The sequence below is a fragment of the Sesamum indicum genome, linkage group LG8 (assembly GCF_026168435.1).
Source record: "Sesamum indicum cultivar Baizhima isolate 11 linkage group LG8, ASM2616843v1, whole genome shotgun sequence".
Taxonomy (NCBI): domain Eukaryota; kingdom Viridiplantae; phylum Streptophyta; class Magnoliopsida; order Lamiales; family Pedaliaceae; genus Sesamum; species Sesamum indicum.
In genome coordinates this window covers 24,300,223-24,327,044 of record NC_142664.1, presented here as the reverse complement: position 1 = coordinate 24,327,044, position 26,822 = coordinate 24,300,223, and the positions used below count along the sequence as shown (strand labels likewise).

Sequence of the window (26,822 nt, the reverse complement as noted above, 5' to 3'; positions counted from 1 at the left end):
AATACAAAATATTCTTTATCTATAACGTTTTCATTATACTACTGAACCTTGTCTGACATTTTTCAGGATAAACATCAATACCAAAATGACATGCAGAGTGTCCATGTAAATTCTATTTCAACAACTCTTCTCTTATTTTCTTATATTTTGTTATTTCTGCACTCTTCATTTCAATTGATAACTTATTTTATCCTCTTTTCTTTAGTTGTTAATACTGAATAATTAATAATCGATTCTGCCCAATCAAATAAATGATACCAAAATCATATAGGATTTCAACTTACGACATCGAACCATTTCGAACGTACCTAAATAAACTCCAGTGTCGTTCTCTCATCGCACAGTTAAGCTGAAATCTTTTTGTGTGGTGCAATAAAGCCTGTGCAAGTGGCTGCAGATAGCAAAGGAAATAACTTGCTTTCGACTCTCTATTACTGCACAACAGCCTACTAATAGTAACAGTATGATACAGACCATCGTCCCCTCTGCTATGCACCTTTACATAAATAATCATCATGCCCCTGTGTTCTAACTGCTACTCTATGGTACAATTTAGAGTCGAAATTAATCTAAACAAGTATTTCAACGTGCTTAATAGTAGTACATTCGAGTGTCTAGAATTGTGTTACAGCAAATAGTTTACACGGGTCGTACCTGCACATGTTGATGGGATTGCATAGTAAGATCGGCATACCATCCCCAAGATCAGTTGATGATTGGTTCCTCACGCCAAAAATTGGAGGTTGGATGGCACTGAATACAGGCTCAAAGTTTGAGCACATGGTATTCAGATGGATAAATTATTAATAACCTGAACTCAACGGAACAAATCAGGGAAAGACCACATTAGAAACTTTGCGAATATGTCCGTCTCCAGGAACTCAATATGGGCGGCCCGTCCAATTATGGTGTTCAGGTTTCTTCCTTGCATGGAGACATCGAAATTGACATCAGAACGCATGAACACCCGATGCTCAGAGGAAGGTGCTCGTATTTGGTCCATCAAGTCGTTGAGCATCTCCAGGAAAATTTTGCCCTTTTTCGAGTTGTCTGCTGAAGCTGCAGTGCACATTTCGATTCTAGCAGAATGATAGGGAACGTAGCCATCCTGTGAAAACATGAAATGAATCAGCTGTGCTGTTAGACAATATTTAACTGCTGGAACCGAATGAGATTATCCTTTCCTTGCATATGTTGGATTTGAAAAAGTACAATTATATGGAACAGGCATGAAGTTGGATTGCTGATTCTAGTGAAAAACATTCATTTGCTCATCCTCAGTAAACCAACAAAGACAACTTCAAGCAGGCATGCGGAAAAATTATGATGCTATCTCTTACTCACCACCAAATATTTCTGCATGTGTGCTCATGTGTGTATGTATCAATGCACATAATGTTGTCACCATATGATATATTCACATTAGAAACAAAAATTGTTGACGACAGGTGAGGCCGCTGGCAACTCCAGTGAAAATGGTGGAACCTTGGGATGGAACATGGTAGAAAAATGTTTGGTTCACACTTGTAATAGGGTGTTCTTGTCATCTGCATCATCTTAGATGCCAGAAAGTCATGAACCATCACTAATAGATAGCAAGATAGTAATAAGGTTTTGCAATGTATGAAGCTCTAACCTGATTTGAAGGCAGTCTTTTTTTAAGTGCACTCAAATGGAAGAACACGGTAAGGAAAACGAAGGAAAATGTTTATGATTTGTACACAAGCATGCCCCTATGCAAATATGTGCGTATGATGATTCACAATGCAGATCTATTGGCATCTATTTGGTGGGTGGTGTTTGGAAGAGAGACGCAGAGACATTTGATAATTCCCAAATAGAGAAAAAACCAAGCATAAGGTTACATAATGAAACACAAAGTAAGAGGTGAACTACCTGGGGTGAAGATAAGAGAATAATGTTTCTGAAATTCTCCAATGTCCTTTCCTGAAATAAAGGCAGAGAAAAGAAATTACCAGATATCAAAGGAAAAATTAACGATAGAAACAATATATATATATATTCCGGTCCTTAAAAATAAGCCCGACCAGCTTAAAATAAAAGCATAAATCATCCAAGAATGAACAATCTGACAAGTTCTTATTCAAGAGAGAGAATAAGATTTAGAGCACATCCAGAATATACGAAATAGCACAAGACGTAAAGTTTCCTAAACAGATGCAACTCTTTATTCCCTTTCAATGATTTATTGCCCCCATTGGACGCTCAAGTAAGCACAATTAAGAAATAAAGGAAACGACAGAAGATAATCTGACCACCGATATCCCTAAACGACCAGAAGTCATTTGTCCCATTCAAAATCTATTTTACAACAGGAATATTAACCAACTAACAAACCCATATTTCCTACTACTGGCATATGAATTTAAAATACCAATACAAACTTCAATAAAACAGTAACAAATACATGATGGTAATCATAGGTAAGTACCTTAGACAGTTTGTAAAGGAACGTATTCTGCAGATCAGGATCATCAGTAAAAGTCAGCTGATGAATACACTGCGTGCCCTTGAACTTCTTCAAGAGCCACAAACCCCCATTAAATAAAGAATTCGAACTGTAAAGATAACCAAGATGTGGGCCAGAGACTGAGAGATATGTATGCAGAAATCTCAGATATGGTTCCATAATGCTCTCTGTCAGAATAGGCATGGCAATTAGTAATGTGCACGCAATTGAAGGGCAGTTATTTAAGCTTTAGACTCTTACCTGTTAGTGCAGTTCTCAGAATGATGTTTCCAATGGAATGTCCAACAAAGCTAAGCTTAATTGTTCTTAACACCCCAGATCTAGACACCTTATCCATTTTCTTCTTCAAAAATGATACAACTTCTTGTGCTAGCCTTTGTCCCATTTCTCTAAAATCTCCAGATGTTTTCTCTTCATTAACCTCCGACATAAGAAATTCCACCTTTGGGTCTATCAGAAGCCATTGGTTTCGGACAAGTCGTAAGTCCAGGTGATGTCCCTGCACATACAGTGAGCGTTTGCTTTCTCAAAATGTCTATTATACACCCAGAAGAGCTTACATAAAAAAGTAAGAAGACATGACTTCAATAACATTACAAAAATTATTTCGGGCCACAGAAATATTAGATGCAGTATAGAGCTGCAGGCCCATAACGCAATCATCCAATATATATGTGCATCTATTTATATCTATTAATCCCAGAACCCACTATATGATCAACATCTACCATATTATAGAGAGCATATTAGAATCTGACCCCAAACCCACATAACCTAAGAATCTAATCTTAAGCTTCCAACCTCCCATGCAAAAGAATGAGTAAGAAAAAGATTCTAGTTGCCACAATGATTTCCCTTATTAGTAGCTACAAACAATGATGGCAGAAATATAAGTTAAATGCAATATTAGTAGGATATCTCATATGCATAACAGAACATGCCTGGAATCCATGGACAAAAACTACAATCTTCAGGACACGGCCACTTTGACGAGGACTGGCACCAGATAACTTGTTTGAGGAGTCAGAGCCAACCCCAGCAGTCAAGCTGTTTGTATCTTTCTGGTCCACATGGCTTAAGTAAGAATTTCCACTGGTTGGACGTACAGGTGCATTCACAACTCGTTCGACAAGTACAATGGGGACACGTGATGGGTCTCCAAATATATGCAAGTCTTGAATGGACCGGTTGTTGATCTGCAGCAAAAGAACACCTTCTCAAATCTTCAAACAGTTGAAAGTCAGAGAATGGAGCACTCTTTAAGAGGACTCACCCTCATTTGTGCAATACTTCGCCTATGAAGTTCTGCTCTCATAGCTGCAGTCTGTGCAGGCTGCAGAAAGCACAAATAAAATTGAATGAAAAGTAAAAACATAATGATGGAACAGTGATGGAGTAACAAGTAATGGAACAATTACATCGCCAGTTAGCTTCCGAAGTGATGGTGCTCTACCACGTAATCCATGAACGGATGAATCATCCACCACATTGCTTATGTATTGATGAGGCATCTCAACCTTAGTGTAGACCATCCAGATTGACCATTCAGCTCTCCGATCAAGAGCCCACTGGTTGCAAAGAAATTCAACAATCTTCTTTATGTTAGCCCTGAAAGGGAAAAGCTATCAGTTTCTGAATTTTACTACACGCTGCCCTCTTAAGGAGTATACTTCGAACAATTAGTTCAATTTGTACCACAAGACGACCATGTCCAAAAACAGTGTTCAAATTAGGATATCATGATTTGTCCCCATAAGTCGCACTGTTTTCGGGCCTTCATTTTTATAATCAAGTGTTGAGAGGGAGGAGAAGTTATGAATTCGTGTGAGTCTGTACAGAATGTAAGTTTTTGTCCTGGCAGAAGAACAAACTGTTCTAGCCTGCAATAGTCTGCCAAACAAATCCCTATAAATTTAATGAATAAAAGGAAATGAACATTCACCATTATTAGTTCGTCTTATTGTTTATACTAGTTGTCTAAATTTGAACAAAAAGAAGAAAAATGAGTGCCAGAATGTTGTGCTGTTAGACACAGAATCTAAAAGATATATACTTGTAGGAAAAAAAACAAGTGTAAAGGAAAAACGAACCGGTGAAAATTTAAAAATACACTCCATAGGTAAGACATTTGATTGCCAATCAAATCAAATGACCTAAGTAGCTTATCCACAGACAACGAATGAAGCAAACCATCATCTCTGAAATCAACTTCATCGTTTGGTTTCTGTTCAAGAAATAAGGCATCAGATATGAAGGTTATAGAAAACAGAACATGAAAAGAGTACGGAGGGTCAAAACAAGAAACAGAGTAACAAAATTTATTAGCCTCAAATCATCAAAGGACCTCCAAAACATTCTGGGGATTGCTTGAAACTAGTCCTGGGACTTTAGCATCAACTCTTTCCCTATCTGATCTTGGGGTAGAACCAAACAATTCATTGGAGGTAATATCATTGATGTCAATTGGTTGATTGATTGCCTTGCTGAGCTTTTGTAGCTCTTCCAGAAGTATGTCGCGGGCACTTGATAATGCTTTCACAAGCATAACCTGTACAAAATGATGGCAGAACTTTAACCACGTAAACAAATGCAGAAGAATGAAATTGGCAGGATACTGAATGAACTTTCTTTGTCAATGGGAAATACAAATGCATTGAACATATAAAATTAGTCATAGTTGTGTAATAACAGAGGCCATTAGTTATCATCAAAAGCGTCCTTGTGTAGAGTAAACTATTAACTGATTATGGAAATTATTCTAAAGGCCTGCTCAGTTAGCTTTGATCAAGAAATATTTTTTGTTTCATGACCTCATTCTAGAGAAAGCACCAGAACTGCGCTAGCAAACATGCACGGACATAAAGATAGGAGCAAAAAACAACTGCAATTATAAATGGAAATACATGGGAATTTGTGGGCTCTGGAAAAGGAGTCTTATAGAACACGAATAAAGAAAAGAATTGAGTACAATATGATATGAGAATAATCATAGAAGCAAGGAAGATTAGCGGCAAAACAGAAGTCGCAGAGAACACATACTTGCTTTGATTTATCATGCTCTCCGTCAATATCATCATCATTAGCTTTAGGATCACTGCAAAAACACAGTTTATATTGTTACTTCAACAGAATATTCGAAATCAGTAAAAGGTTAACACAGACTGACAGAAGTACAAGGAAACATGCCTCGTAGTTTAAAAACATAAAGGTCAAGAAGAACATAGCAAAAGAGTAAGACTGAGAACACTGTTTTACAAGTATGATAGCACTAATAGGTGTCTTCCTTCTTTCTTCTTTCTTCCTTTCTTTCTCATTACTTTATTTTATATTTCTTATGCCAATGAAAGGGAGCCTTTTCATTTATTTTCATGCATTTTTGTTCTGAAATTTACTCATCCTTACTAGAGCAAATAACTCTCTCTTATGCCAATAAAAGAGTGTCTTCCCATTTATCCTTATGCATTTTTGTTCTGAAAATTGCCGATCCTTACAAATAGCACTTCCTGGAAAGTGATAAAACCTATGCAAAAAATTGTTTTTCTCTCGCATATGTATGGAATATATGATGATAAATGATGCAGGCAAGAGCAAAATTGTCTTAGGATTTTGGCCAACCCTGTCACTAGGTCCATCAACAGTCATCCACAACAAGCTAACAGCAAAATCGTCATCCCTGGTGCCAAAAGAAATAAAAATAAAGATTATATGACATGAAGAAAAGGGAAGCTGTAACAAACCTCGATATCTTCAGAGAGGAACTGTGAACTCCGCTTTTCAGCAAGCTGACATGAACACTAGTATCAACTAGCACAGCATGAAAAGCATCAAAATGAACAGGACAATAGGCATGCAGTCCCAAAAGAGCTTTAGGTGGAAGTCGAAACTCATGCACTGCAGCAGGGGATGTGTCCAAACAAGCCTGAACATTAAACCTGGAACAGAACACTGCAATTACTTAGGTCACGCTTATAACAGAAGGTAGTAAATTTATTGGTTCACTTCACCCAGCATAGCATGTTGGAATAGAAAAACAGAGTGCAAAGCATCTAACATTCACGAGGAAAACACTAGAAAAATAGATTATGTCTGCTAACCTGTTCTCCAACACTGGAGTGTACAACAGCTCAAACTTCAGAATAACAGCGGAGGTGGGTGGACCCTGGTATCAAATGCCAATTCAGGAGCCATAGAAACATGATTGCAACTGTTGAATTTATATGTGCATGTTCTAGCATGGTAAAAGGATTCAGGAGATTTCCTGCTTTCAAAAGTGTTCTCAAATAAAACAATATCAGAAAGGGCTTTAGTTTTAGCCTTAATATTACAAGAATAAGTTGTGCTCAACCCAAAATCCATGGTTTTTGGCTTATATTTTCAGCATTTAGTGAAAGATCCAATCCATTTGTCCTCGATCTTTTCCATTTGTTTCTGCACATGGAAAGTTATATGTATATCCACACGGATAAACATGCATACATGGAGCATATGGTGCAGACGTGCAGTGCATGTCAACCTGCCCACCCAAAAAGAAAAAGAGAACATTACCTCAAATTTACTAAGAGATAAGTTGAAAGAGACCATCATAGCCAAAAGTACATCTTGTCTTGCATATCTGATTCGAAAAGGTTGTGTTGAAAAGCTATGGTCTATGTCATCAATCCTCCAGACTCCATATATGTCATCAGAACCCAAATCAGGAGCTGCTCAGATAAAGAAAGTAAGTCAGTCTCTCAGGCTCTGATATTGGCTAAAGAGCAGGCCTTCTGCAACTTTTAAAGTGTAGTAGGACATTCTTCATAAGAAAACAAAATGAAAAATACAAGAGAATAAAAATTATGGGGATGCTGAAGTTTCAACAATTTGTGAGAGGCAACTCCAAAGAGATGGCATGTTAATACCTGTCTGAATCAATAATGAATCAACATAGGCATAATTAACTTGGCGGTTCTCTCAGCAAGCAGCAGATATAGGGTTTAGAAAGAAGTAAAATAATAAATTAAGTTAGCGTAGACTAATTATTTTTTGGGTGAGCAATCTAAGGATTTTATTTTCTCCCGTGTTTGGATCATGGAAGAACCAAAAGAAATTTTGCAACACAGACTTTTGGGTGAGCAATGGATCACCATACTAGAGAGAACATCAGCAAACCAGGTACCAGGATAATTACCTTCATATTGAACAACCCTTGCTGGAGTCCCTAAGGAGCCAGAATCGTCATCCTCCCACCTCATTGTAATCTTAAGTTGATACCATCTAAAGAACACAATAAAAGTAAACAAATAAAAAGATGGATGCAAATGCTTAACCAAAAGAAATAGGAGATAGAAAATGAAATATGAAGTTAAACTAATATTATACTCACCCTTGCTGGAACAAGTCAAGGTTGTGAAACCGATGAATATAAATGGAAATCTCATGTGCAGCCTCCAACATTGGCCGCTTGAATATTTCACGGTTAGGTTTGAGACTGTTGGGTTTCACTGCCTGCTGCTTCTCCAGCTGATCAAAGTTTAGCTGAGGCGACGGCTTCACATCAGGACCATCCAACCTCTTAGGGGTAAATGATGGTGATTTATTAAAACCATTGATTATCCATTTGAGACGCTGAAGTAGAACTGACATTTATAGTATACTTCTGCACTGGAAATTTGCATCCTCCAATTCCAAAGACAAAAAATAATCTTTATTGGGTCAGGTTTGGCTTTCGAGGAAAAGAGATTGTAGCATTTCAACAACAAAGCAGCTTTGTGATTGGTCTGGGAAAATACAACATTTTCTGCAAATCCGTGCCAAAGAGAAACCTTTCACCAAGAGAACTTCTACACCATGAGATATGATCCTCTCCTCACTAAAGACTGAATGCCCGTTTAGTTCAATGTTGAAGTCTGCAGAGTAGCAACAATAGATTTGAGACACGGGCCTTCTCGCCAACAGTAACATATTAACCACGGAAGGATTACAGACATGCAATACAAAGGGCAATGTTTAGATTGACAACAATAATAGATTTTTATGGCCAACATGCTGCTGTTTTATTTTTTAAATTACTCTACCTACCTTTTAAGCATCTGAAAAAGGGTATCTGCATCCTCCAACAAGTGCTTGAAACCACACTACACACAACTGGAATCTTCCACAATGGATATGTTGGTCAACAAACGACTCATTGCAGCACAATTAGCTAATACATGTGTTAAATGTCCTACCCTCCTACTGAACACCCATTGCAACTGTCAACCGAAATAACATATTCCAATGCTCTTTCTGACTCCTCATTAAGCAAACAGGTGCAAGCAGGCTAACGTTGTGAACTTAGTGGCTAAGATTTAATTCATTTCTACCTAACATATTTCCAACATTACCTTTTGTGGACATTTCTAAACCTAACCCATTGAAGTATATGCAGATAAAGAAGTTCAAGAAAATCAAAAACTGTCGAAACATTAGAATCTCAATAAACACCAAAACAGAAGTTACATGTTAAACCCGATCATCAATCTCCTTCTCGCCACAGTAGCCAAAAAGAAAAATTTAAGCACACCAGAATTCTAACGAACTACAGCAAATTAACTTCACACACGGAAGCATACGAGGAAGAGAAAATTGTACGCTTAGATAAATAGACAAGACTCAGAGGATAAGGTAGAAAGCACAAAACAAGAAGCAGAGAGATGAAGTAAAGAGAAACACCCAGGCATTGCATTTAAATCCACTGATCTAGTAACTGAATTGTTTACAATGAGTTGAAAACCTGCAAAAGTGGTTTTCGTTCCCGCTACTTGGCCGGAGAAATGGCAGTGACAGTCGAGACTATCACGTAACAAAGATACGCTGCTTTGATCTTGGCGGCGACGGCGCGTGAGGGAAGAGACGGCGGTTAGCGGCGGGAGAGAGAGACAGAGAGGAGGAGGAGAGGTTTTATATAAGAATTAAAGTCGTCTTAGGCAGCTGAGTTAATTACTAAGAGACTTGGAAAACAACTGGCATTACTCATTTTCTCCTCTTTTATATTTTTCTTTTTCCTTTTTCTTTTTATGCTCAAAGGGCATAATTGACAATCCGTGCTTGCAATAATTTCTACTTTTATGATAATAATAAATTATAATAAAAAAATTAAAATTTAATTTAGAGAATGTTGAGCGTGGTTAAAAATAAAATGTAAATATTTGACGGGAAAAATTTAGTATGTACAATATTATTAAGAAGTTGCGAAAATTGGTGTTGAGAAACTTATAACTTGAGATCTTAATTAATTAATTTTAAACTACGTAAAAGCATATAAAACATATTTACAATTGATAAACATTTAAATTAAACTATTGCAAACACCCGCGATGGAATACCGAAAATGTACATATGATTAGTTTTTGGATTCATTTTCATTCTATAAAAATGTATGAAAGTACTTTCTCGTGTAAATATAAATATATATATATATATATTTGGATTTAAATGTATGAAAAAAAAATGAATCGTAAATTACATCATAATTATGGTGTGAGTTTCATTTCGTTTTTAATTTTATATCATTGATAAGTATGATTATTTTGTTTATTTTAGTACAAATATATAAAAAATAATAATTACACATCTTATTACACCAAACATATTTCTTAAAAGTAAAGAAACAACGGTATTTTACCAAACATAATTGTCTTAAGAGTGTACTACTCAAAACTATTTTGTACTCAATACGAAAAATCTCATTTAAATTTAAAGGGCTTATACATATAATCGATCGATGTTTAATTTTTGGTAACTTTTATATATTAATCAGATTTTCCCAAGACTTACCTATCATCAATTTAGGGGTGATGTAATGATTTGTTGGAACTAATTATTGTTTTCTAAATTGATCAAATAGATAAATATTTTATAGCATAAGAACAATGGGAGAGAAATTTCCACTTATATTTTTCGTTAAAAGAGCTTGACAGATCCAGAAAAACTTATAAAATTAAGAATTCAGTACATTCATATATAAGTTTTTTCGTAATAAAAAGTATTTCAACTTTTACATAAAAACGATGATAAGTGACCCAAAACAAACTTGCTCTTCCGGATGTAATGAAACCCTTTGCTTTGAGAAAGGGATGCCTCAGATTTTTGCTGCCTTTCATATATAAGTTTTTTCGTAATAAAAAATATTTCAACTTTTACATAAAACTTTAAATCGTATTTGCTAACTTATCGTGTGGTAAATTGTTAGATTATGTTGCAAAGTATTTGTCTAATTTTATCTTGTTTTGGTTTAGATAAAATGAATTTTGTGTTGTATATATACTTATAACGTGAGTAATTGGAAAATTTAAATGATTTATTTTGAAAATGATGTTTTAACTTTTAAGTACTATGCTAAATGTGTACGGCAACATGAATAATGAATAAATATTTTATGAGTTTGTAATATAAAAAAGTAAGTCATTTTCATATTTCGTGTAGTTCTTTCGTTATAAGTTCCAAAAAAGAAAAAAAAATGAATAATCTATATGTAAAATCACATAAGGATATATAAATATATATTATACTAAATATTGATATTTTATGAAATTATGTCTACTTGTTTAATTATCAAATGGAAAAAGTTTAATAATTTATTCGATTTAGTTTATTAATTCAATTCATTATTAGGTTAGAAAAAATAGTATATATATCAAATTAATTTCCATAAATTTTGCGGAACTAATAATACAAATTATTACTTGCCCTATACTTAGTTCAAAAACTCTTCTATAAAAATTGAAATTTCAAAAATTATAAATCATCAAAATCTATGAATTTTGCATCCTAATTTTGGCATCTTTGTGGAGAATCTATTTCGCTTATGCAATAATTATGTGCAATTTCGAATAATATATTATTGTATAGGGGTACCATAATGTAAAAATACCAAATAGTGTGTCTTAAAATGCATTTTTTCTTTTAGAATATACCAATTAGTACTATATTTAATAACCTCTCATTAATAGCCCGTTGTACTAGCCAAAGTGCAATGATATTTAACGCGGATAAACAGATTATATTAATAAGTGACATTAAATTATTCGTCGTCATCGACCATAATTCTAAATCTTTACTCCGAATTAATGCAAGAGATTTGTTGTTCTTCTTACTTGTATCATATTTTGTTCAAACATTTTATTATGACAGCGATATTTGTGAAATAACATATTTTTTGCTTCCTATATTTTTTCTAACTAGTGAAAATTTAAGGGTCAACTTTTTTTTTTTTTTTTTCTGTGTAAGTTTAGGTTTATGTCTGTCTACGGTACTAGTAGATAGACATTTTTGTTATTAATTTTATTTTCATTTCTTAATTTTTCGTCTGTTTGAAAATCACAATATATGCATATTTGGTTTTATATGATTTTAATTGAGAATATTTTCAACGTCTCCTCACTTTAATAATGATTCAAAAGCACAAATTTCATACAAATTTTGAAATAATAAGAATCAGTACTGTTAATCATACATTGATATAACACTGCTTCTACTTTTAAATAATAGAAAATATAATGCTCGACCATTTATATGAATAAAAAGCTACATCAATCTGATACCACTAATAATAAAAAATTATAATTTATTGAATTAATTCAAATATATTTTTATTTCAACATAAAAGTAATTACAAAAAAATAACAAATAGTTGTTCGCCAAAAAGTTACATAATGAAATCAGACATTTGAAAATATTGGTACCCCAATTGTAGGATAAGTACAAAGTAAGAAATTGATATATATTTGAATTCATGAAATTTGTATTGTAGAAAATCAAACAAAATAATCCATCAATAAATTCTAACACGCTTCTTCCTTCCAAAGACGTTCAGTTTATGTCGCAAGAAACAATCCTAACAACTTTTCTGAAATATTCAAATAGATTAGTTATTGAAATGAAAACAAATAAGATCGTGTTATATTTTATGATTAATCAGGGCGTAATGAAATGTACCTTTCCATGGCCTTATAAATCAATATACGTAAGATCACTAAAGAAAACAGTGATAAAATATTAAATAATAATTTTTAAACTGTCAATAAAAACATATTTTAAATGACAATAAATTTAATTTTATCATAATATAATTATTTGCCACAATGATCATACATTAAATTGTTATTATATATAATTAGTGACACATTTATAATGATAATAATACAATATAGTGATAATAATATTTATTGTTATTGTATTTTCACTATCAGGAGTCACTAATCATTTATCGTGATAATTTTATATACAATTCTTTTTGCTACTAATTATACCTAATGATAACATCTGCTAAAATATTATCAGTATTTGAATTATGAAAATCATGAAGTGACAATTTTAATACACGTTATTTTATTTTTTATTGTTAGTATTCTCTTTTTTGTATAGAAACTATTTGACTTGAAATTAGAAACCATATGATAAAAAATAATCTCGCAGATATATAAATATTTTTAATAATTTATAGATTTGTACCAAGAAAATAAATATAACCATGTTAAAGTGAAGAAGCTTAATATTTATTTTTTTGAAATAAAATTTTGTAATTATTCTAAAATACACTACTATATTTGTGATATCAAATATTTTTTTATCCATAAATATGCAATAATAGTTTATTTAAGCATAAGATTCTTAAAAAAAAAGTTAAATACCTCATTTGTATATTTTTCCCTCCAAAAGCCACTCCCTATGCACCGAGACACGTGCTTTATCCACGTGGCAGGGTCGTAAGCAACCACGTCACGTGATCACGCCGCAAGTGGGACCACCCCGAAGGCTCGATTGTCAGCTTGCATGGCGTTTCAGTAAATAAGCTCCTTATCAAGGGGTAATTCGGTAAATTGGAGTTTCAGTTCATAACAGACAGCTCTGCTGAGCGAACACAAAATTGAAAAAAAAAGACTTAAGGAAGAAAAGCTCTTCGGTCCAAAAAACCTCAAGAGAAAGGTTTGATTCTTTTTAGGAATCGGAGTAATGGACGCCGACGAGGTAAGTCCCGCCGCCCCTTTTGGAGGATTCCAGCCACCAGCGGCATCCGTGGTCGCGGTGGTGGAACCCATTTCTTTGTTTTCTTGAACAGCCCCACCAACTACCTAACTGATTCCCCTTAACCGTTCTTGTACCCTCTTTTTTCTTCTTTCCGCATTTATTCTTTGTGGGTTTGGGTTTTGATCTTGTTTTCTTCTGTTTTAAGTTTTCATGTGAATTTTAATGGTTTTGGAAGTTGTTCGGGTTTGTGTTTTTTGAAATCTTGACTTTTTTTATGTGTTATTTGAAAAATGGTGGAATGATTAGGTGTTCCTTTAAGCTTTATTTGATGATTCGAAGTAGTTCTTGTTATTTTCTTGATTATAGATGTGGGTTTTTGATCTTCTCTTTTCTTTTTTTTTTAAAAAAAAAAGTAAATAAGTTGAAGTTTTTGAAAATGGGGCAAATTTTGGTACTTTTGTAGCTTTCGTGCAACCTTTATCTGTATTTTATTGCTTATTGAAGATTATATACAGATGTGAGATGTGTCTGGGATGTGATTCTTTAAATCTCTTTTGAGAAAAAAATAAATTCTGTCTGGAATGCAGAAATTAACGGCGTTGAAGAAGGCGTATGCTGATGTAATATTGAGCATATCAAAGGAGGCAGCGACTAGAGTTATGGCCTCAGAAAGGAAGTCTGTGAGGTATCAGCATGAGCTGAAGGTGGCAAAAGAGGAGGGGGTCCGGATGCTGCTCCGCCTCAAGCAGATGATGGATTCTCAGGTGAGAATAATCTGATTTGAAGCTAGCGAATGAGGATATGGAGCTTGTGTTCTGTTGGGGTTGAGAATTTTTTAAATGATTTTGTTGGTCGAATGTGTTGATGATGTCTGTTTTGCATGTAAATTTTTCAGTGATGTCTTTTGTGGCCGACCCTAAAGATGTTACTCGTTTCTATGTATTAGTCTGATAAGGACTTGTTGTTCTTGGAAATTAGGATCATCATATGTCTTTTTGTTCTTTACGTTCTTGATAGGTCAATGTCTTGATATATGAGAACTGATCGTATCGCTTTCTGTTCTGACTGTTGTACATTTATGTCAATCGAATCAGAACAACTCAGTTTGGAATTTCTCTCGTTGACCCGCCAAGATCTCAAAATTGCAATTCATAAGCTAAAGGTGTCTGGTATCTTATCTAATTTTCCTTTGGCAGTTGAAATTCTCTCATGTGTTCCTTTGGTGGAATTTTATTAATTTACAATGTCCTTTAGTTTTTTTTAGTTGGGCTATTATTTGTTTATTGCTGAAATTGTTTAAATTGTCCATCTTTTCTTTCCATAGCATGTTTGGTGCTAGTAGCAAAGTAATTAATTGATACTGTCATCTTTCTCAGAAATGGTTTGTGAGGCTGGCATTATTTCTAATTTGGTTTTGATGCATGCAATTGTGCTTATTCTCCTTCTGTTGCTAGACAGGCAGTAGTCCTATTTATGTCATCTATTTTTCCGAGTTTACAGATTGGTGAGGCAGAAGCAGCATCAGTGAAGCAGCAGAAGAAGATTGAGGAACTCGAAGCTCAACTTCAGGAAGCTGAGGATATTGTAAGTGATCTCAGAGAAGAGTTGCGGGAGCTGCAGACTGAACTGGAAAGGGTAAAGAATGAGAATTTGCAGCATGTAGAATATTGCTGCTATTCTTGTTCAAGAAACATACCAGTGGAAGCTAGAATTTATTCATATAGGTCGAATGAAGTCCTTCCTCCAAATGATTTTTCTGTAGCTTCTGATGTAGCAGTACGGAATCCAAGCCAGAGAAATGAATGCAGCAAGTGCTATAACAAGATAGTTTGTACATGTGGTGCATACGTTAGGAATCGAGATTTGCCTTCTATAATATTGAGAGGCAAAGAGCCTGGGCTGTACAGAAATGGATGTACACAAAGGATCCTGGCATGTGAGAGGAATCTCTTGGATAAGGATTTATGTCTCTCGGAGGAAACTAATAATGTAAACGACATGAAGAATTGTGGGGAGCAGGAAGAGGAAGAAGGTAAAGCGCCCTCCAGAGCAGCACCAACTTGTGGAACTAAAACTCTGACTGAACTTGAGAATAAACTATTGGCAGATATCAAGCTTGACGGCTTGGAATCTTTTCCTCAGAAAAGGAAGAGAGCTATTAGACGAAGAAAAGCTGTGATACCCCTAGGTGGGAAACAATCTTATCTTCTCCTGAAATCAGATCAGGTAACTCAACATTCTGTGTCAAACTACCCAATTTTAGTCGATGACTGTGCTTATTGTGACGAGCAACCTCCAAAGATAGGTCCAAGATTGTTCCCAGATAAAGCTGAGCCAGAAACTCAGCTGGGATGCGCAGAATCATCTAAAGAAGAAAAAAATCTTGTGGGAATTCGTGCTGAGATGAAAATGCACAAGGATGAAGGACCGAATGAAGAAAATGTGCCTCTAGTGGAGGAAACTGGGTTGTCAGATAATTTGTCGTCTCCTGATTGTAAATTGGATGCTGAGGACTTAGAGTCAAATTCGCCTGGCAAAAGTAAAGGGCGCCCCAGCCTACTTGTCGGGGAAAGAGTTATCAAATACACATTTCAAAGGAAGAGAAAGAGACAAGCTCCAAGCATATCTGAAGTTGATGTCTCTCTTGAGACAGAAAATAAAACAGGAGATGGGAAAAATTGCCATCAGGAACTGGAGCAACACAAGTCCAGCTTGTTAGTAGAGTCATCGCGAGATAGTAGGCGGTTGGCCCAAGTTGCTCGACAGGTTGGTGGATGAAAACCTTTCAACTGTACTTGACCTATCTGTACTTTCTTTTATGCATGCAAAGCTGGTAGATTACATGCGTAATTACTTTCGTTGTTAGTAAGATGAAGTATGTTGCATTTACATGCTTGAGCGAATTAGTGTGGATTCTTTGTGGTCTCTTGCTAAATGCCCTGCCAGACTAGATAGCCTCTGAATGCTGTATGCCTGTTTTGTTACTGAATCAGATCTTATGCCTATCTACACATGCTCATTGCCCTCTCAAGATAGCAATAACTTGAATTATTTGATACTATATGATGCACAGTCGAAGTTCTTGGAGATGTTTTCATGTGTATAAATCCTACTTTAGATACAAGGAAAGGAAACCTATGAACAATGAACAATTGCTGCAATATCTTGGCTCTTCTGTTGATAATGTTTTTGATCGCTAATAGGTAACAACAAATGCTACAAAGAATCTTTGTAGCATTTGCATTATTCGTGCTGAAATGCTGGTGCCTCCGAATGTGTGAGCTCTCCACAAAAACCCATTGCCACCAATGTGTGGCTATCTGCCTCAAAGGCCTCAATAGAACTCTATCTACCTTGACCTCCCCTCGTGAAATTCCCTAAACTAGAATTTGCTCATGAGAATTGGCTGATGCTTCTCTTGTTCAAAATTGCTTTTAGATCTGATGGTTGTAACCAATGATGGCTATGATTGCGGGTCAACGGTTGGCCGCATGGAGTTTGGTGGGCATTGCCATGGTCCAAGATCAGGCACACAGGGTTTTGCTATGTGTGTGATCTAACATGCTCGTTAGCACAAAGGATTTATGAGAATTAATTAAAGAAGATGCATCAAAATTTCAAATAAAAGTTTGTTGTGTATCTTACCTTTATTCGGTTCTCCATTCTTGAAGAAGTATAATGCCTTGCTTGTCAGCGAAATTTCAAAAGCATTACTTCATTTTACAAATGATGCACTTGCAGCAAATCTTTTGCATGTAGTTGTCCTTCCAAGGTTCTTGTCTAATTCCTAAAAATTGTGGTTGTGTGATGGCGTTTGGTGGAGCCTATGCTGCATCGAATGTAATAAGTTACTTTTTCCTGCACGGGATATATTTCTTACGTCAGACATTCTATTTTTGTCCATCACGCATCCTATTCTTCTTGCATTGCTTAAGTAATGACGTTTCTCTTGCTGGTTTCCACATTTGCAGCTTATATCATTGTCTGAAAAGAAGTGGTGGCGTTAAACCTGGTTTTCGGCTTAGGAGTACAGTGGGAACGCTGAGCTACAGGATAAATGTCTGAAACTCCAGTTGTTCCCAACTATGCAACAGAGAGAGAGAGAGGGAGAGAGAGAGTTGTTGATCGGGATTTGGAAATTATGGGCTCCCATGTCCAAATAACTGCAACTTAATCAGTACTGTAGATTATCGTTAATCTCGATTCATTTGGGGTTATGTCCAAAGCTTCCATTCAAGAGTAATGCTTTTCCATTTATCCATGTTGCAATAGGCATAATCCAGTGAGTTCAGTTCTTGTTCAGTTGGCCATGGAGCAGATTGGGATTTTCCATCGCAATTCCTATTACATCTTCTATTTTATTTTACATATATGTGCTACACGTATAAAGATTACATCATCAATTTTATTTAGAAAAAGATTTTATGCACATAACGTGTATACATAAAACGGAATAAAAGATATAACAGGAACTGCAGCAGGAAATCCTCCTAGTCTAATGCGGAGGATGAGATGCTGTTTTTCTTGAATGTCCTAATCCTTGCCCTTGTGTTTCTGTTTAAGATTTGATGATGGAGTAAAATGAACAAGGAAGGTAAAATCAACACTTTCTTGGTATTTTCTGTTATTACAAATTCAGATGGAATTGAAAATGAGAATCAAAATAGTGTTGATGTTTGCATGTGAAATATGTTATATTTCAAATTTTTTGAAATCTGTTCTTTTGATGATCTTCTCTTATGCTAGAGTGAGACAGATGGATGCATTTGAATTTGAGAAAATAATTAAAAAAATGATTTTAAATAAATTTAAAATTTATTGATATTCCAAAAATTAATTGATGTAGAATAATGCAAACGAATTTAAATAATTTATTATCAGAATTCAAATTTCTCAACAATTTGGGTGATTTTTGTTTTCTATTAATTTCAAATATAAATGATACCTTGAAAGATATTATTATTATTAAAAGAGAAATTGATTTATACCATTAAAGACTTATCTTTAATTACCTGAAAATATAGATTAATTGAGTTATGTGCAATTTAATTTGAAAATTGTGTAAATATAAAATATAAAATAAAAGAAAAATAAAGTGGGGTGGGGGGGAGGACAGGAAATATTTGAAGATGTATGTCTGTAAGGGCAAAATGGTAAAAGAATACATATCAAGTCCCAGTAGCTATCATAAACCCTTTTAAACTGAAATTTTCAAACCAGGGTTTCTATACACTTTGCATTTCTGCCCTAATTTTCATAGTGTTAGCTCACAGATTTCTGAATTTATTGGGGGAGAATCATACGGAATCTGGACAGGATTCACGCGATCAAACTGCCCAGATTGGAGGGGTTGAGTGTAAATGGCGGTGGCGAGCAAAATTGGGGACTGGGCGTTCAAAGCGTTCACGGCGGGCCTTGGCGTGGCCACCATATATCTAACCGCTACCTTCTCCGTCAATGTCTACCGTGGACTCGCTTGGCATTCCGCTCAATCGGTAATAAACCTTGCCCATGCTCGTTTTACCTGTTACTCTAGGCTATTTCTTCTGGATCGTATCATTCGGTTGTTTCAGAATTTGAGTCACACAAATAATGGGTTCTGTTTGATTTTATGGTAGTAGTTTGAAAGGCTAAAGCTTTTTTCTGATAACTTTTGTATCTGATGTTAATATGTCATTGGAGAACCTATTAGGTATTTTTTATTTGAAACTGTGGGGGTGGGGGAACCTGGCTTATAATGCTTTCACAATCTTAGCAATATTAAATTGATGCTAATTAAGAGAAGCTGCTGCTGCGATTTTGAAGCTTTAGCTAAAATATATATGGCACAAATAATTTTCTTTTCCAAATGTTTGATGTGCATTGATGAAGCAGCATCTTGCATTGCACTTATCCATTCACAAAATGAAAAACAATAACTGTGAATTAGTGCTTGCTTTGATCCACAAAAATTGCTGCAAATTTCAAAGCTTTTGCTGAATATATCATATTTGCAAATGTTATTTCTTTTCAGACATCTAATAATCTTTAAATGATGAAGCATGCATTGTCAGCTGCGCTTGCACACCAAGAGGTTGCAGGTGTCTTTGTTTTCAAATTTCTGATGAGCTTTACCTTGATGAAGCATGCATCTTGCTTTGCACTTATGCCCGGGAGGCCCAGGTGTCTCAGTGCATTATAATAACTTTATTATTTTGGCTAAAGTACCTAAAGAATTTAATTGCCATTACTATTTCAAGGTTGGATGGAATTTGGGGAAGTGATCAAAGATGAAGAAGTTTCTGAAACAAGTTCCTCTATAACAAATACCTGCCCAAAATTGACGTCTGAATGACATCGCCATAAGTCTGCTGCATTATTAGTAATATCAGGTCACAGTTAGGAACATTCTTTTGGAAGACTTTCTTCTTCCACTATCTCTTTGAACATTGATTTCGTAGAGAGGGCTGAAAGCCTGAAAGTTGATAAAAGCTGTGTAATTAATTTGATGTCTCCACCCCCCGAATACTTCTGGTTGTCTGGGTGAAGGGATGACTCTTTTGTTCTCATGAACTTTAAGGTTTATGACACTTATATTTATAGGAACTGAGAAAGTATCATCATGCGTCTTACTTTGTTTTTCTACTTTTATCTAGAGTCATCTTGATGTTATTAAGTATGGTGAGAGGAGGCTGTGACCACAATGGCAAGAACAACTGGGGAGTCTGATTTCTTGCCATTATAGCGCTGCTTCTGGGTCTGATTTATAGTTGTGTTTGTTTTTTCTTGATAATTAATAAGTGAAATGGCTAAAGTCATGAAGGATGTGTCTCTGGTGTATGCTTTATAAGGATGATGTCATTTACATAGATGGTAAGGAAAGGGGAATTGCCCCTAGTATATGGTAGTGGAGAGAGCATTTGTAGAGCAACGGGCTTAAAATGAGTTTGAGCAAAATTGAATAGTGGGGATTGGGGAAGCAATTTTAATCAATTGTAAGAGTACTTGCAGTTAGGTATGAAATATTGGATTTTGTAAATGTGAATGTAATTGATACGTAGGCTAGGCTTGAGTTTTGTATGGGCAAAAAAATCTGTCAAGGTACACATAACACATTTCTCCCTACATTAGATCTATAGGTTGCCATGTGTGTGGCCTCTGTGTGTTCATTGATTTGATAGTTTGAGTACAGACATCATTTACTTGCTCTAAACATTAGCCTGTATAAATGATATTATGCTGCCTTATCATGTTTAACATCAGAACTGAAGCAAGTCTCAAACAATGGTGAAAGTTTATGAAAATGCTCTCATTGTTTGTGGAGTTTATTCTTTTATGTTGATCTGAATTACTTTAAACTCGTTATTTTTTATTTTCTGTACTCTTAATGTAACCTCTGTTGTCTTGCTCTAAGAGAACTTATTCAATTCTTGTTTTCTTATTGTGTTGCAATTGCATTATTGCAAAATCATCTAAGCTTGTATTTTGCAGAAGGCTGAGAAGGAAGGACCTATTGGTCAAGAGGCTGAATGAGTTTTTATTGTAACTCGCCAAATTATGATTCCTTAATGGCTGGATATTTGGAATAATGCTTTTTCTATTACTCTATGTACTCTTTAGCTGGTTGAATCCAAGATGGTGTGAATCAAGTTAGATCGGATAGCATGTAACAGAAAAAACCTACACTTACCAAACGATGTGCAATACTTGATTTTGTTTTGGTTGGGGTTTTGAAGAGAAGATGTGGAAATTCACTATAAACCGACTTTTATTCAAGAAAAATGATGGAGAGTACAAGGTACTGTTGCTGTACATGAAGTAATGATACTGATACATGCTTCTGTCTCACCCTGCATCCATCTTTACTTGGATATGAAGTTATAGTGATAATGATAAGTGTTGCACTGGCACCCCAACACAGAAATCATGACATGCTTTACTCATTCTATGGTGGCTTCAGTATAGGAGATTTTAAGCTGTGTATGGTATAGGATTTGTGGTAAACTCTGCAGTCTGCTCTATGTACACATCATGGATCGCTTGAGATTGACCAGTATCAAGGTGTTGGATTGAGATCTTAATTTTCGAACATGGGTATAATTAAATGCATTTAAAACGGGAGGAAATCATAAAACGGGATGAGCTCTCTCATTGGAATAGCGGACACAAAGGTAAAATTCGATGCCAATCACATGAAAAAAAAAAAAAAAAAATACTAGAATTCCTGTTCTTCGCTTTTTGTAGAGTTTGAGGTCTTAAATATTGGAGAATTACCATTGGACAATTTGGACAGTTTGTGGAGGAGGATTATTAAATTTATTAATAAGTACGTCCCAAAACAACCAAGCTACTCGATCTTGATTGGTTTAGGAGGGTGTTTATTAAATTTATTCAAAGATCTTACAATTTAATACATTTTGCAAGCTACTTTTTTTACCTTAAAAGATATTAGTTTTTATTTTAGAATAAGAAAATAAATAAACAAAGTTGGGAAAATTGTTAAAATTTGTATCTTCTTATTTTTCAGTTTTAGCAGCACAAATTTTTGAAAAATACTATCAGGTACTATTTGAAATTTTATAAGTTTCAAAACATTTCATAAAATATTTTGAAGAGTTCAAAGCTCATCCCAACATCCCTATTAAAGCTTGTTTTACCTCTAAATTAATACTAATAATAATTTATTTAAAAAAAAAGAAAAGCTCAAACACATTTTTCCAAGATCAATAAATTTCAAACAAACTTGAATAATAAAATGTTGGATACGACCCGATTCATGGATACCTTATATATGACTATGAGAATCACCAACCGAGGCGCATTCGCACGCAACGGGTATCTTCTAACACACAAGCTTTCCTTACAATGGGTTCATGTGGTCCATAGCCATTGATTAAAGGTTAAAACTCATCATTCAAAAGATGCTGCTACCAATGATTCACATCCCTCACCTATCTTTCAAATGATGATTACTCAGATTCAACAAAGAATGGAAACATATCTCACTAGTCACTACATAAAGAATAAAACACAGGTTTCTTGACTATATGCATCATTACTTCATACTAAGAGCAGAGATCGGCCCTTTGTCCTCTTACCCGTGAACACTCGTGTCAGACTCCTGAAGAGCATTTCTCCACTCTTTTGCCATCTTCTATATGAAGATTCTAACCTGATCTTCGGTTGATTGAATAAAACAAACGCTTGGAATATCCAAAGGAGTCAACAGCAAATTTGGCATGAGTGTCCTTAATGAAGCTCAAACTATGTATAGTTGGTTAAAACTGTATGTTCCACACACACTGCCTTTCAAATTTTGGGTCTACCACCTTAGCCTGCATGGTAAAAGACAGAGAAGATTAGAGTCATTTTAAGTGTCTTTAGGGAGTTCAATATGAGACGTCCTCGTTGAATAAATAAAGGATGTTTTCACTGTACTTTTAAATGGAATTGTGAGTGTAATGCAGCGCAAAAACTCCAAAATGAATATGTTAGAAAGACAGACTACTTGTTGAACTTGAATGCAAAGATTATGTGATGTAATTTCTTGATAACCGTTGGACACAAGCTGAGTCGGACAAGAATATTAAAGAAGTATTGAGTTCTCAGAGTAGGCCAGAGCCGGGAAGGCAGGAAATAATTTGCTGAAGAACATCGGAAAGGAAGACAATAACCAGTACATGCCACAGGAGATTATTCCGACATTCTGGTGAGTTGCATAAACAGTAATACAAGAGAAAAGAATATTTCATCAGGATCTATTAAACAGTACCTGGAACAGTCCGGGCATATATATGCACTATAGACATCAAACAGCAATATTTGTTACAACTCCACTTGAGGAAATGTCTGAAAATCCCATGGTGCCGCTAGAAATTTTGGCCAATGGGTTCACTATAAGCCCGCGGCCACCTTGGAGCAGATACCTCCGATTTCCCAGTGGAAATCTTTCACCATCTCCGTTCTTGTCTGATACGCTGCGTACTGCAGCTACTGACGGGGTTCCACTAGAAGATGGTACCCGAGAAGTTGAAGAATGACCTGGCGCTTTTCTCCAGAGCTTTGAGCTCAAGAAATTAGTACCAGGTAGCTTGCAACACATACCTCCAGCTGCACCGTTTTGTGACATCCGTCCAGTTGAGACAGCCAAATCAAATGATATTTCATCCAAAGCAAGCTCAAGACCATGAACACGTGCCTCCAGCGAATGCATACCATTCTGTGAGCTCCCGATAAACCTCTACGTTCCATATTAGAAAACAAATGTCAAGAGTAATGCTTCACTATGTGAGCACACATGATACCTCATTGGCAGGAATTGCTGCCACTTAATGACAGTTTAGATTCGTGCCATCAAAGTAGTATACTATACCTCAGAAGAATCCCAGTACTTTTGGTAGGATGTTGATAGTACAGAAAAGGTTTAATGCAGCCGGCATGTCATCAAATGCCAGAAAAAGTCACAAATATATAAACTATACAGATCAAGATACACGTTTCAAACAGCTATAGAAAAATATACTTACTCACGATTTGATTCTACACTTCTATCGACATGGTGCATGATAATATTAATTTAGTTGCCACAAGCATGAAGAAATTCATCAAATATATTGCAATCGGATTGTAATTTTTCAAACTTTGAGGATACTAATTTTCCTAAAATGCACCCATGTACAGACTAGACATATTTGATAAATCATAAACCGCAAACAAACAGTCCTAAGGTACAGTAAAACCTAAAGATTGAGAGTACTGTTACAATGCAGCTGTAGTTGATATGTAAATGCAAACGTGAGGAAAGGCAATACACGGAGAAAAAAAGCTGGATACCTGCAGAAGGTCCAACAAATTGGATTGCTGATTTTCAATCTGAACAAGTTGCTTTCGAATCAGAGATAGGTCCTCACAGTCTCTCTGGTTCCTACAGATATCTCCAGTTTCATTGCTAACTACAACACTGGCATCACCACAAGGAACAACTCGAGAACCACCTTTAAAGAAACCAAGTTTCAGCTTGTTCTCATTGAAAAGGGCACGTTTGATCTCTGGCTTTTCAAATTGTTTCTTCTCACTCTCAGCAGCTGCCAAAATTTGTTCATCTTTATTTAAAGGACTATCATCTGAAACCACCACGTCAGACGAACCAGAAGGGGCCACAATTTCAACTTTCAAGTTGGAGGGCTTCTTCTGGTCTAACTTCCGGAACATTGCTGGGCCGATTCTGTTTCCATCACCTCCATAAGGACTTCTTTTCCTGGCTGTGGAAGCAGGAGAGCCATCACCAAATGGTGTCCTGGTAGCTGGGCTCTCTAGAAGGCTTCTCCTCTTTACTTGAGGAGTTGCAGAGCCAATAGAGCAGGAAGTTTTGGGGCCAGGTGGGTAACGTCCATCACTAGCATTCTCTGTACCCAGCCAAAAATGTCGAAACAAAAATTCATTATATGAACAATTTGGAAGAAACATTATCAAAGGTTGAGAAAACAAGTGTCAGGCAAAAATGATCAAAGAAGATAGGTCTGGAGTATGAAAATCCAAATCCTATATTGTACTCGGACAGAAATGAACGAGGTAAAAACTATACCATGGACCAGTCTAAAGTGCAATAGAACAAATCAATAATTAACATTTTCTTTTTTATGGGTCAATAATTAACAATTACAAGATAAATGCAAATGGCAGAAAATAAACCTGACATCGGAACAGTCTTTACTAGTCTGAATGCATAATGAACTGAATAAAGCAGAAAGCACAGCATATGAAAACCGTAATCATAATCATTTTACCCGATATATGAGCAAATATATGCTGCAAACATTTAGATCAAAAATTTACACGTGAATCTGAAGAATGAATAAGAAGCAGAAGATTAAACAGCAAAGAAAGATAAAACACATGACAAATCATACCTTTAGATGAAGCCTGTGATTCAGGTAATGGTGAAACCTCGTCAGGTAGATCTGGAATCTCCATCCAAGTCTCTATCATCTGATTCATTGTCTCCCTCGTTGCCTTCACCTAATCAAATGAACCCGTATTTCACCCACACACACAAATCAAGAAACTTTATAGTTTGTGGGTTCTACAGAAATCAATTGAATTCAACTCAATTTCAGCAAAATCCTAAGAAACACAGACCTTATCAAATTTCTTTGCCTCAAAAGTCTTCAAGCATGAAACTTTATACTCCGACAGCGCGTTTTTCGCCACAGAGGCGATCTTCATCAACGCCTCTGCCGCGGCCTTTCTCGCGGCCCAGTCTTCGCTACTCAAGAATTCCATCAAACATGTGACCAAATTCCTAATCACATTCTTTCCACCACTACTCAGCACTCCTTTTACTCCAACTACACTTCCAATCAGCGCCAAAAGTGCCGCCTTCGCCTTGAAGCTCTCGCATTTTGCCAACTTCTCGAGCCTCGGCAACAGTCTTCTCAGTGTTCCGGGGTCCGGATTTCGTGATCCCTCAATTATAGCAGCCAGGCACAGCGCGGCGCCGTTTTGGGCGTTGGTGTCCTGCTCAATGAAGAGAGATTCGACGAAGGGTTTGGTTATGGAGGTGAAAGGAGGAGAAGTGATGTGCGAGGAGAGGGATAACGACGCGGCGACACAGGCGGAACGGACGGATGAATCGGGGTCTCGGAGGCGGCGGACGACCGCGGAGAGGAGCTTGGAAAGGTAAGGAGAGAGGGAATTTCCGTGGTTCTCGGAGAGAACGGAAATGAGTCGGAGGCACTGGCGGCGAACGGGTGATTTGTCGGAGGAGTCGGTGGCCGAGATGGACGATACGAAAGGCGGAAGAGCGTCGGCGGAGAGGGCCTTAGCGATGGATTCGAGCTCCAATGCGGCGGCGGAGTGGGTGTCCCTGTCGGAGAGCTTGTGGAGGCAAGTGAGCACGCGGTGCTTCAGGTCACGTGCCTTTGCCTGCTTACTGGAGTTCAAACCCGACATTCTTAACAACTACAATATCTGGAAAAAAATGTATGGCGAACGGCAGACTTATATTCGGGGAGGTGGCGCCGGCGGAATCTCCGGCAGCATTGCGGTGGTTGAGGGCTGTGCGAAGTGGGTGAGGTAGAAGCTCTAAGTACTTCTCTTTACATTCTCTGTCTCTGAATCTCTCCTTTGCTCTTACATATAGAGGTTTGGGGTATTAATGTAAATCCATAATTGGTCTTTTTTACAAGAATTAACCAAGAAATACGTAGTCACCGTTGGAACAACATTCTTAACGTAGACGGCTTAATTCTTTTTTTATTACAAAAAAATATATAAAAATAATGTTTTTTTAAAAGATATAATATATTTATGTCGAGTGGTGGACAGTCCAACACATTTTTTTTCTAAAATCAGCCATGGAGTTGCG

The 26,822-nt window shown here is 36.1% G+C and overlaps 3 protein-coding genes and 1 long non-coding RNA gene across 7 annotated transcripts; 2 read left to right on the top strand and 2 right to left on the bottom strand.

Moving 5' to 3' along the window:
* Window positions 1–398: 398 nt before the first annotated feature.
* On the bottom strand, window positions 399–9,472 carry LOC105168736 (uncharacterized). Of its 3 annotated transcripts, none has more exons than XM_088884061.1 (16): window positions 9,243–9,472; window positions 7,854–8,376; window positions 7,659–7,744; window positions 7,037–7,191; window positions 6,586–6,650; window positions 6,229–6,423; window positions 5,531–5,585; window positions 4,836–5,039; window positions 4,582–4,715; window positions 3,910–4,099; window positions 3,765–3,824; window positions 3,433–3,687; window positions 2,732–2,990; window positions 2,453–2,658; window positions 1,897–1,947; window positions 399–1,108 (listed from the first exon to the last, which is right to left on the bottom strand). In XM_088884061.1, the coding sequence occupies exons 2-16, from the start codon at window positions 8,111–8,113 to the stop codon at window positions 818–820; spliced, it is 2,466 nt and encodes an 821-aa protein (XP_088740187.1). In that variant the 5' UTR covers window positions 8,114–8,376; window positions 9,243–9,472; the 3' UTR covers window positions 399–817. The 3 variants fall into 3 exon arrangements, with proteins under 3 accessions (XP_088740187.1, XP_088740188.1, XP_088740189.1); XM_088884062.1 differs by lacking the exon at window positions 9,243–9,472 and adding an exon at window positions 8,549–9,200; XM_088884063.1 differs by lacking the exon at window positions 9,243–9,472 and having other exon boundaries at window positions 7,854–8,399.
* A 3,868-nt stretch (window positions 9,473–13,340) lies between these two features.
* On the top strand, window positions 13,341–17,779 carry LOC105168821 (uncharacterized). 2 transcript variants are annotated; one of them, XM_088883058.1, is made up of 4 exons: window positions 13,341–13,477; window positions 14,065–14,241; window positions 14,978–16,243; window positions 17,449–17,779. In XM_088883058.1, exons 1-4 carry the CDS (start codon window positions 13,463–13,465, stop codon window positions 17,482–17,484), a joined length of 1,494 nt encoding a protein of 497 aa, XP_088739184.1. In that variant the 5' UTR covers window positions 13,341–13,462; the 3' UTR covers window positions 17,485–17,779. The 2 variants fall into 2 exon arrangements, with proteins under 2 accessions (XP_088739184.1, XP_011087279.2); XM_011088977.3 differs by lacking the exon at window positions 17,449–17,779 and adding an exon at window positions 16,681–17,104.
* Window positions 17,780–18,585: 806 nt separating this feature from the next.
* Window positions 18,586–21,304, top strand: LOC148787322 (uncharacterized). Its single transcript, XR_016066761.1, has 2 exons — window positions 18,586–18,972; window positions 20,948–21,304. It is a non-coding gene; the product is annotated as an uncharacterized LOC148787322 (long non-coding RNA).
* A 956-nt stretch (window positions 21,305–22,260) lies between these two features.
* Window positions 22,261–26,582, bottom strand: LOC105168735 (ARM repeat superfamily protein). Its single transcript, XM_011088880.3, has 5 exons — window positions 25,595–26,582; window positions 25,366–25,474; window positions 24,290–24,861; window positions 23,229–23,696; window positions 22,261–22,791 (listed from the first exon to the last, which is right to left on the bottom strand). The coding sequence occupies exons 1-4, from the start codon at window positions 26,405–26,407 to the stop codon at window positions 23,265–23,267; spliced, it is 1,926 nt and encodes a 641-aa protein (XP_011087182.2). The 5' UTR covers window positions 26,408–26,582; the 3' UTR covers window positions 22,261–22,791; window positions 23,229–23,264.
* Between the last annotated feature and the right edge of the window lie 240 nt (window positions 26,583–26,822).

Coding starts and splice junctions, on each gene's coding strand:
- LOC105168736 (XM_088884061.1), bottom strand. CDS start 8,113: ATGTCAGTTCTACTTCAGCGTCTCAAATGGATAATCAATGGTTTTAAT. Junction 5,040..5,530: donor AGCATGATAAATCAAAGCAA/GTATGTGTTCTC, acceptor CATTTTGTACAG/GTTATGCTTGTGAAAGCATT. Junction 1,948..2,452: donor TCCTTTACAAACTGTCTAAG/GTACTTACCTAT, acceptor CCTTTATTTCAG/GAAAGGACATTGGAGAATTT.
- LOC105168821 (XM_011088977.3), top strand. Junction 14,242..14,977: donor AGCAGATGATGGATTCTCAG/GTGAGAATAATC, acceptor CCGAGTTTACAG/ATTGGTGAGGCAGAAGCAGC. Junction 16,244..16,680: donor TGGCCCAAGTTGCTCGACAG/GTTGGTGGATGA, acceptor GATCGCTAATAG/GTAACAACAAATGCTACAAA.
- LOC105168735 (XM_011088880.3), bottom strand. CDS start 26,407: ATGTCGGGTTTGAACTCCAGTAAGCAGGCAAAGGCACGTGACCTGAAG. Junction 25,475..25,594: donor AGGCAAAGAAATTTGATAAG/GTCTGTGTTTCT, acceptor TCATTTGATTAG/GTGAAGGCAACGAGGGAGAC. Junction 23,697..24,289: donor ATTTGTTGGACCTTCTGCAG/GTATCCAGCTTT, acceptor TATGGAACGTAG/AGGTTTATCGGGAGCTCACA.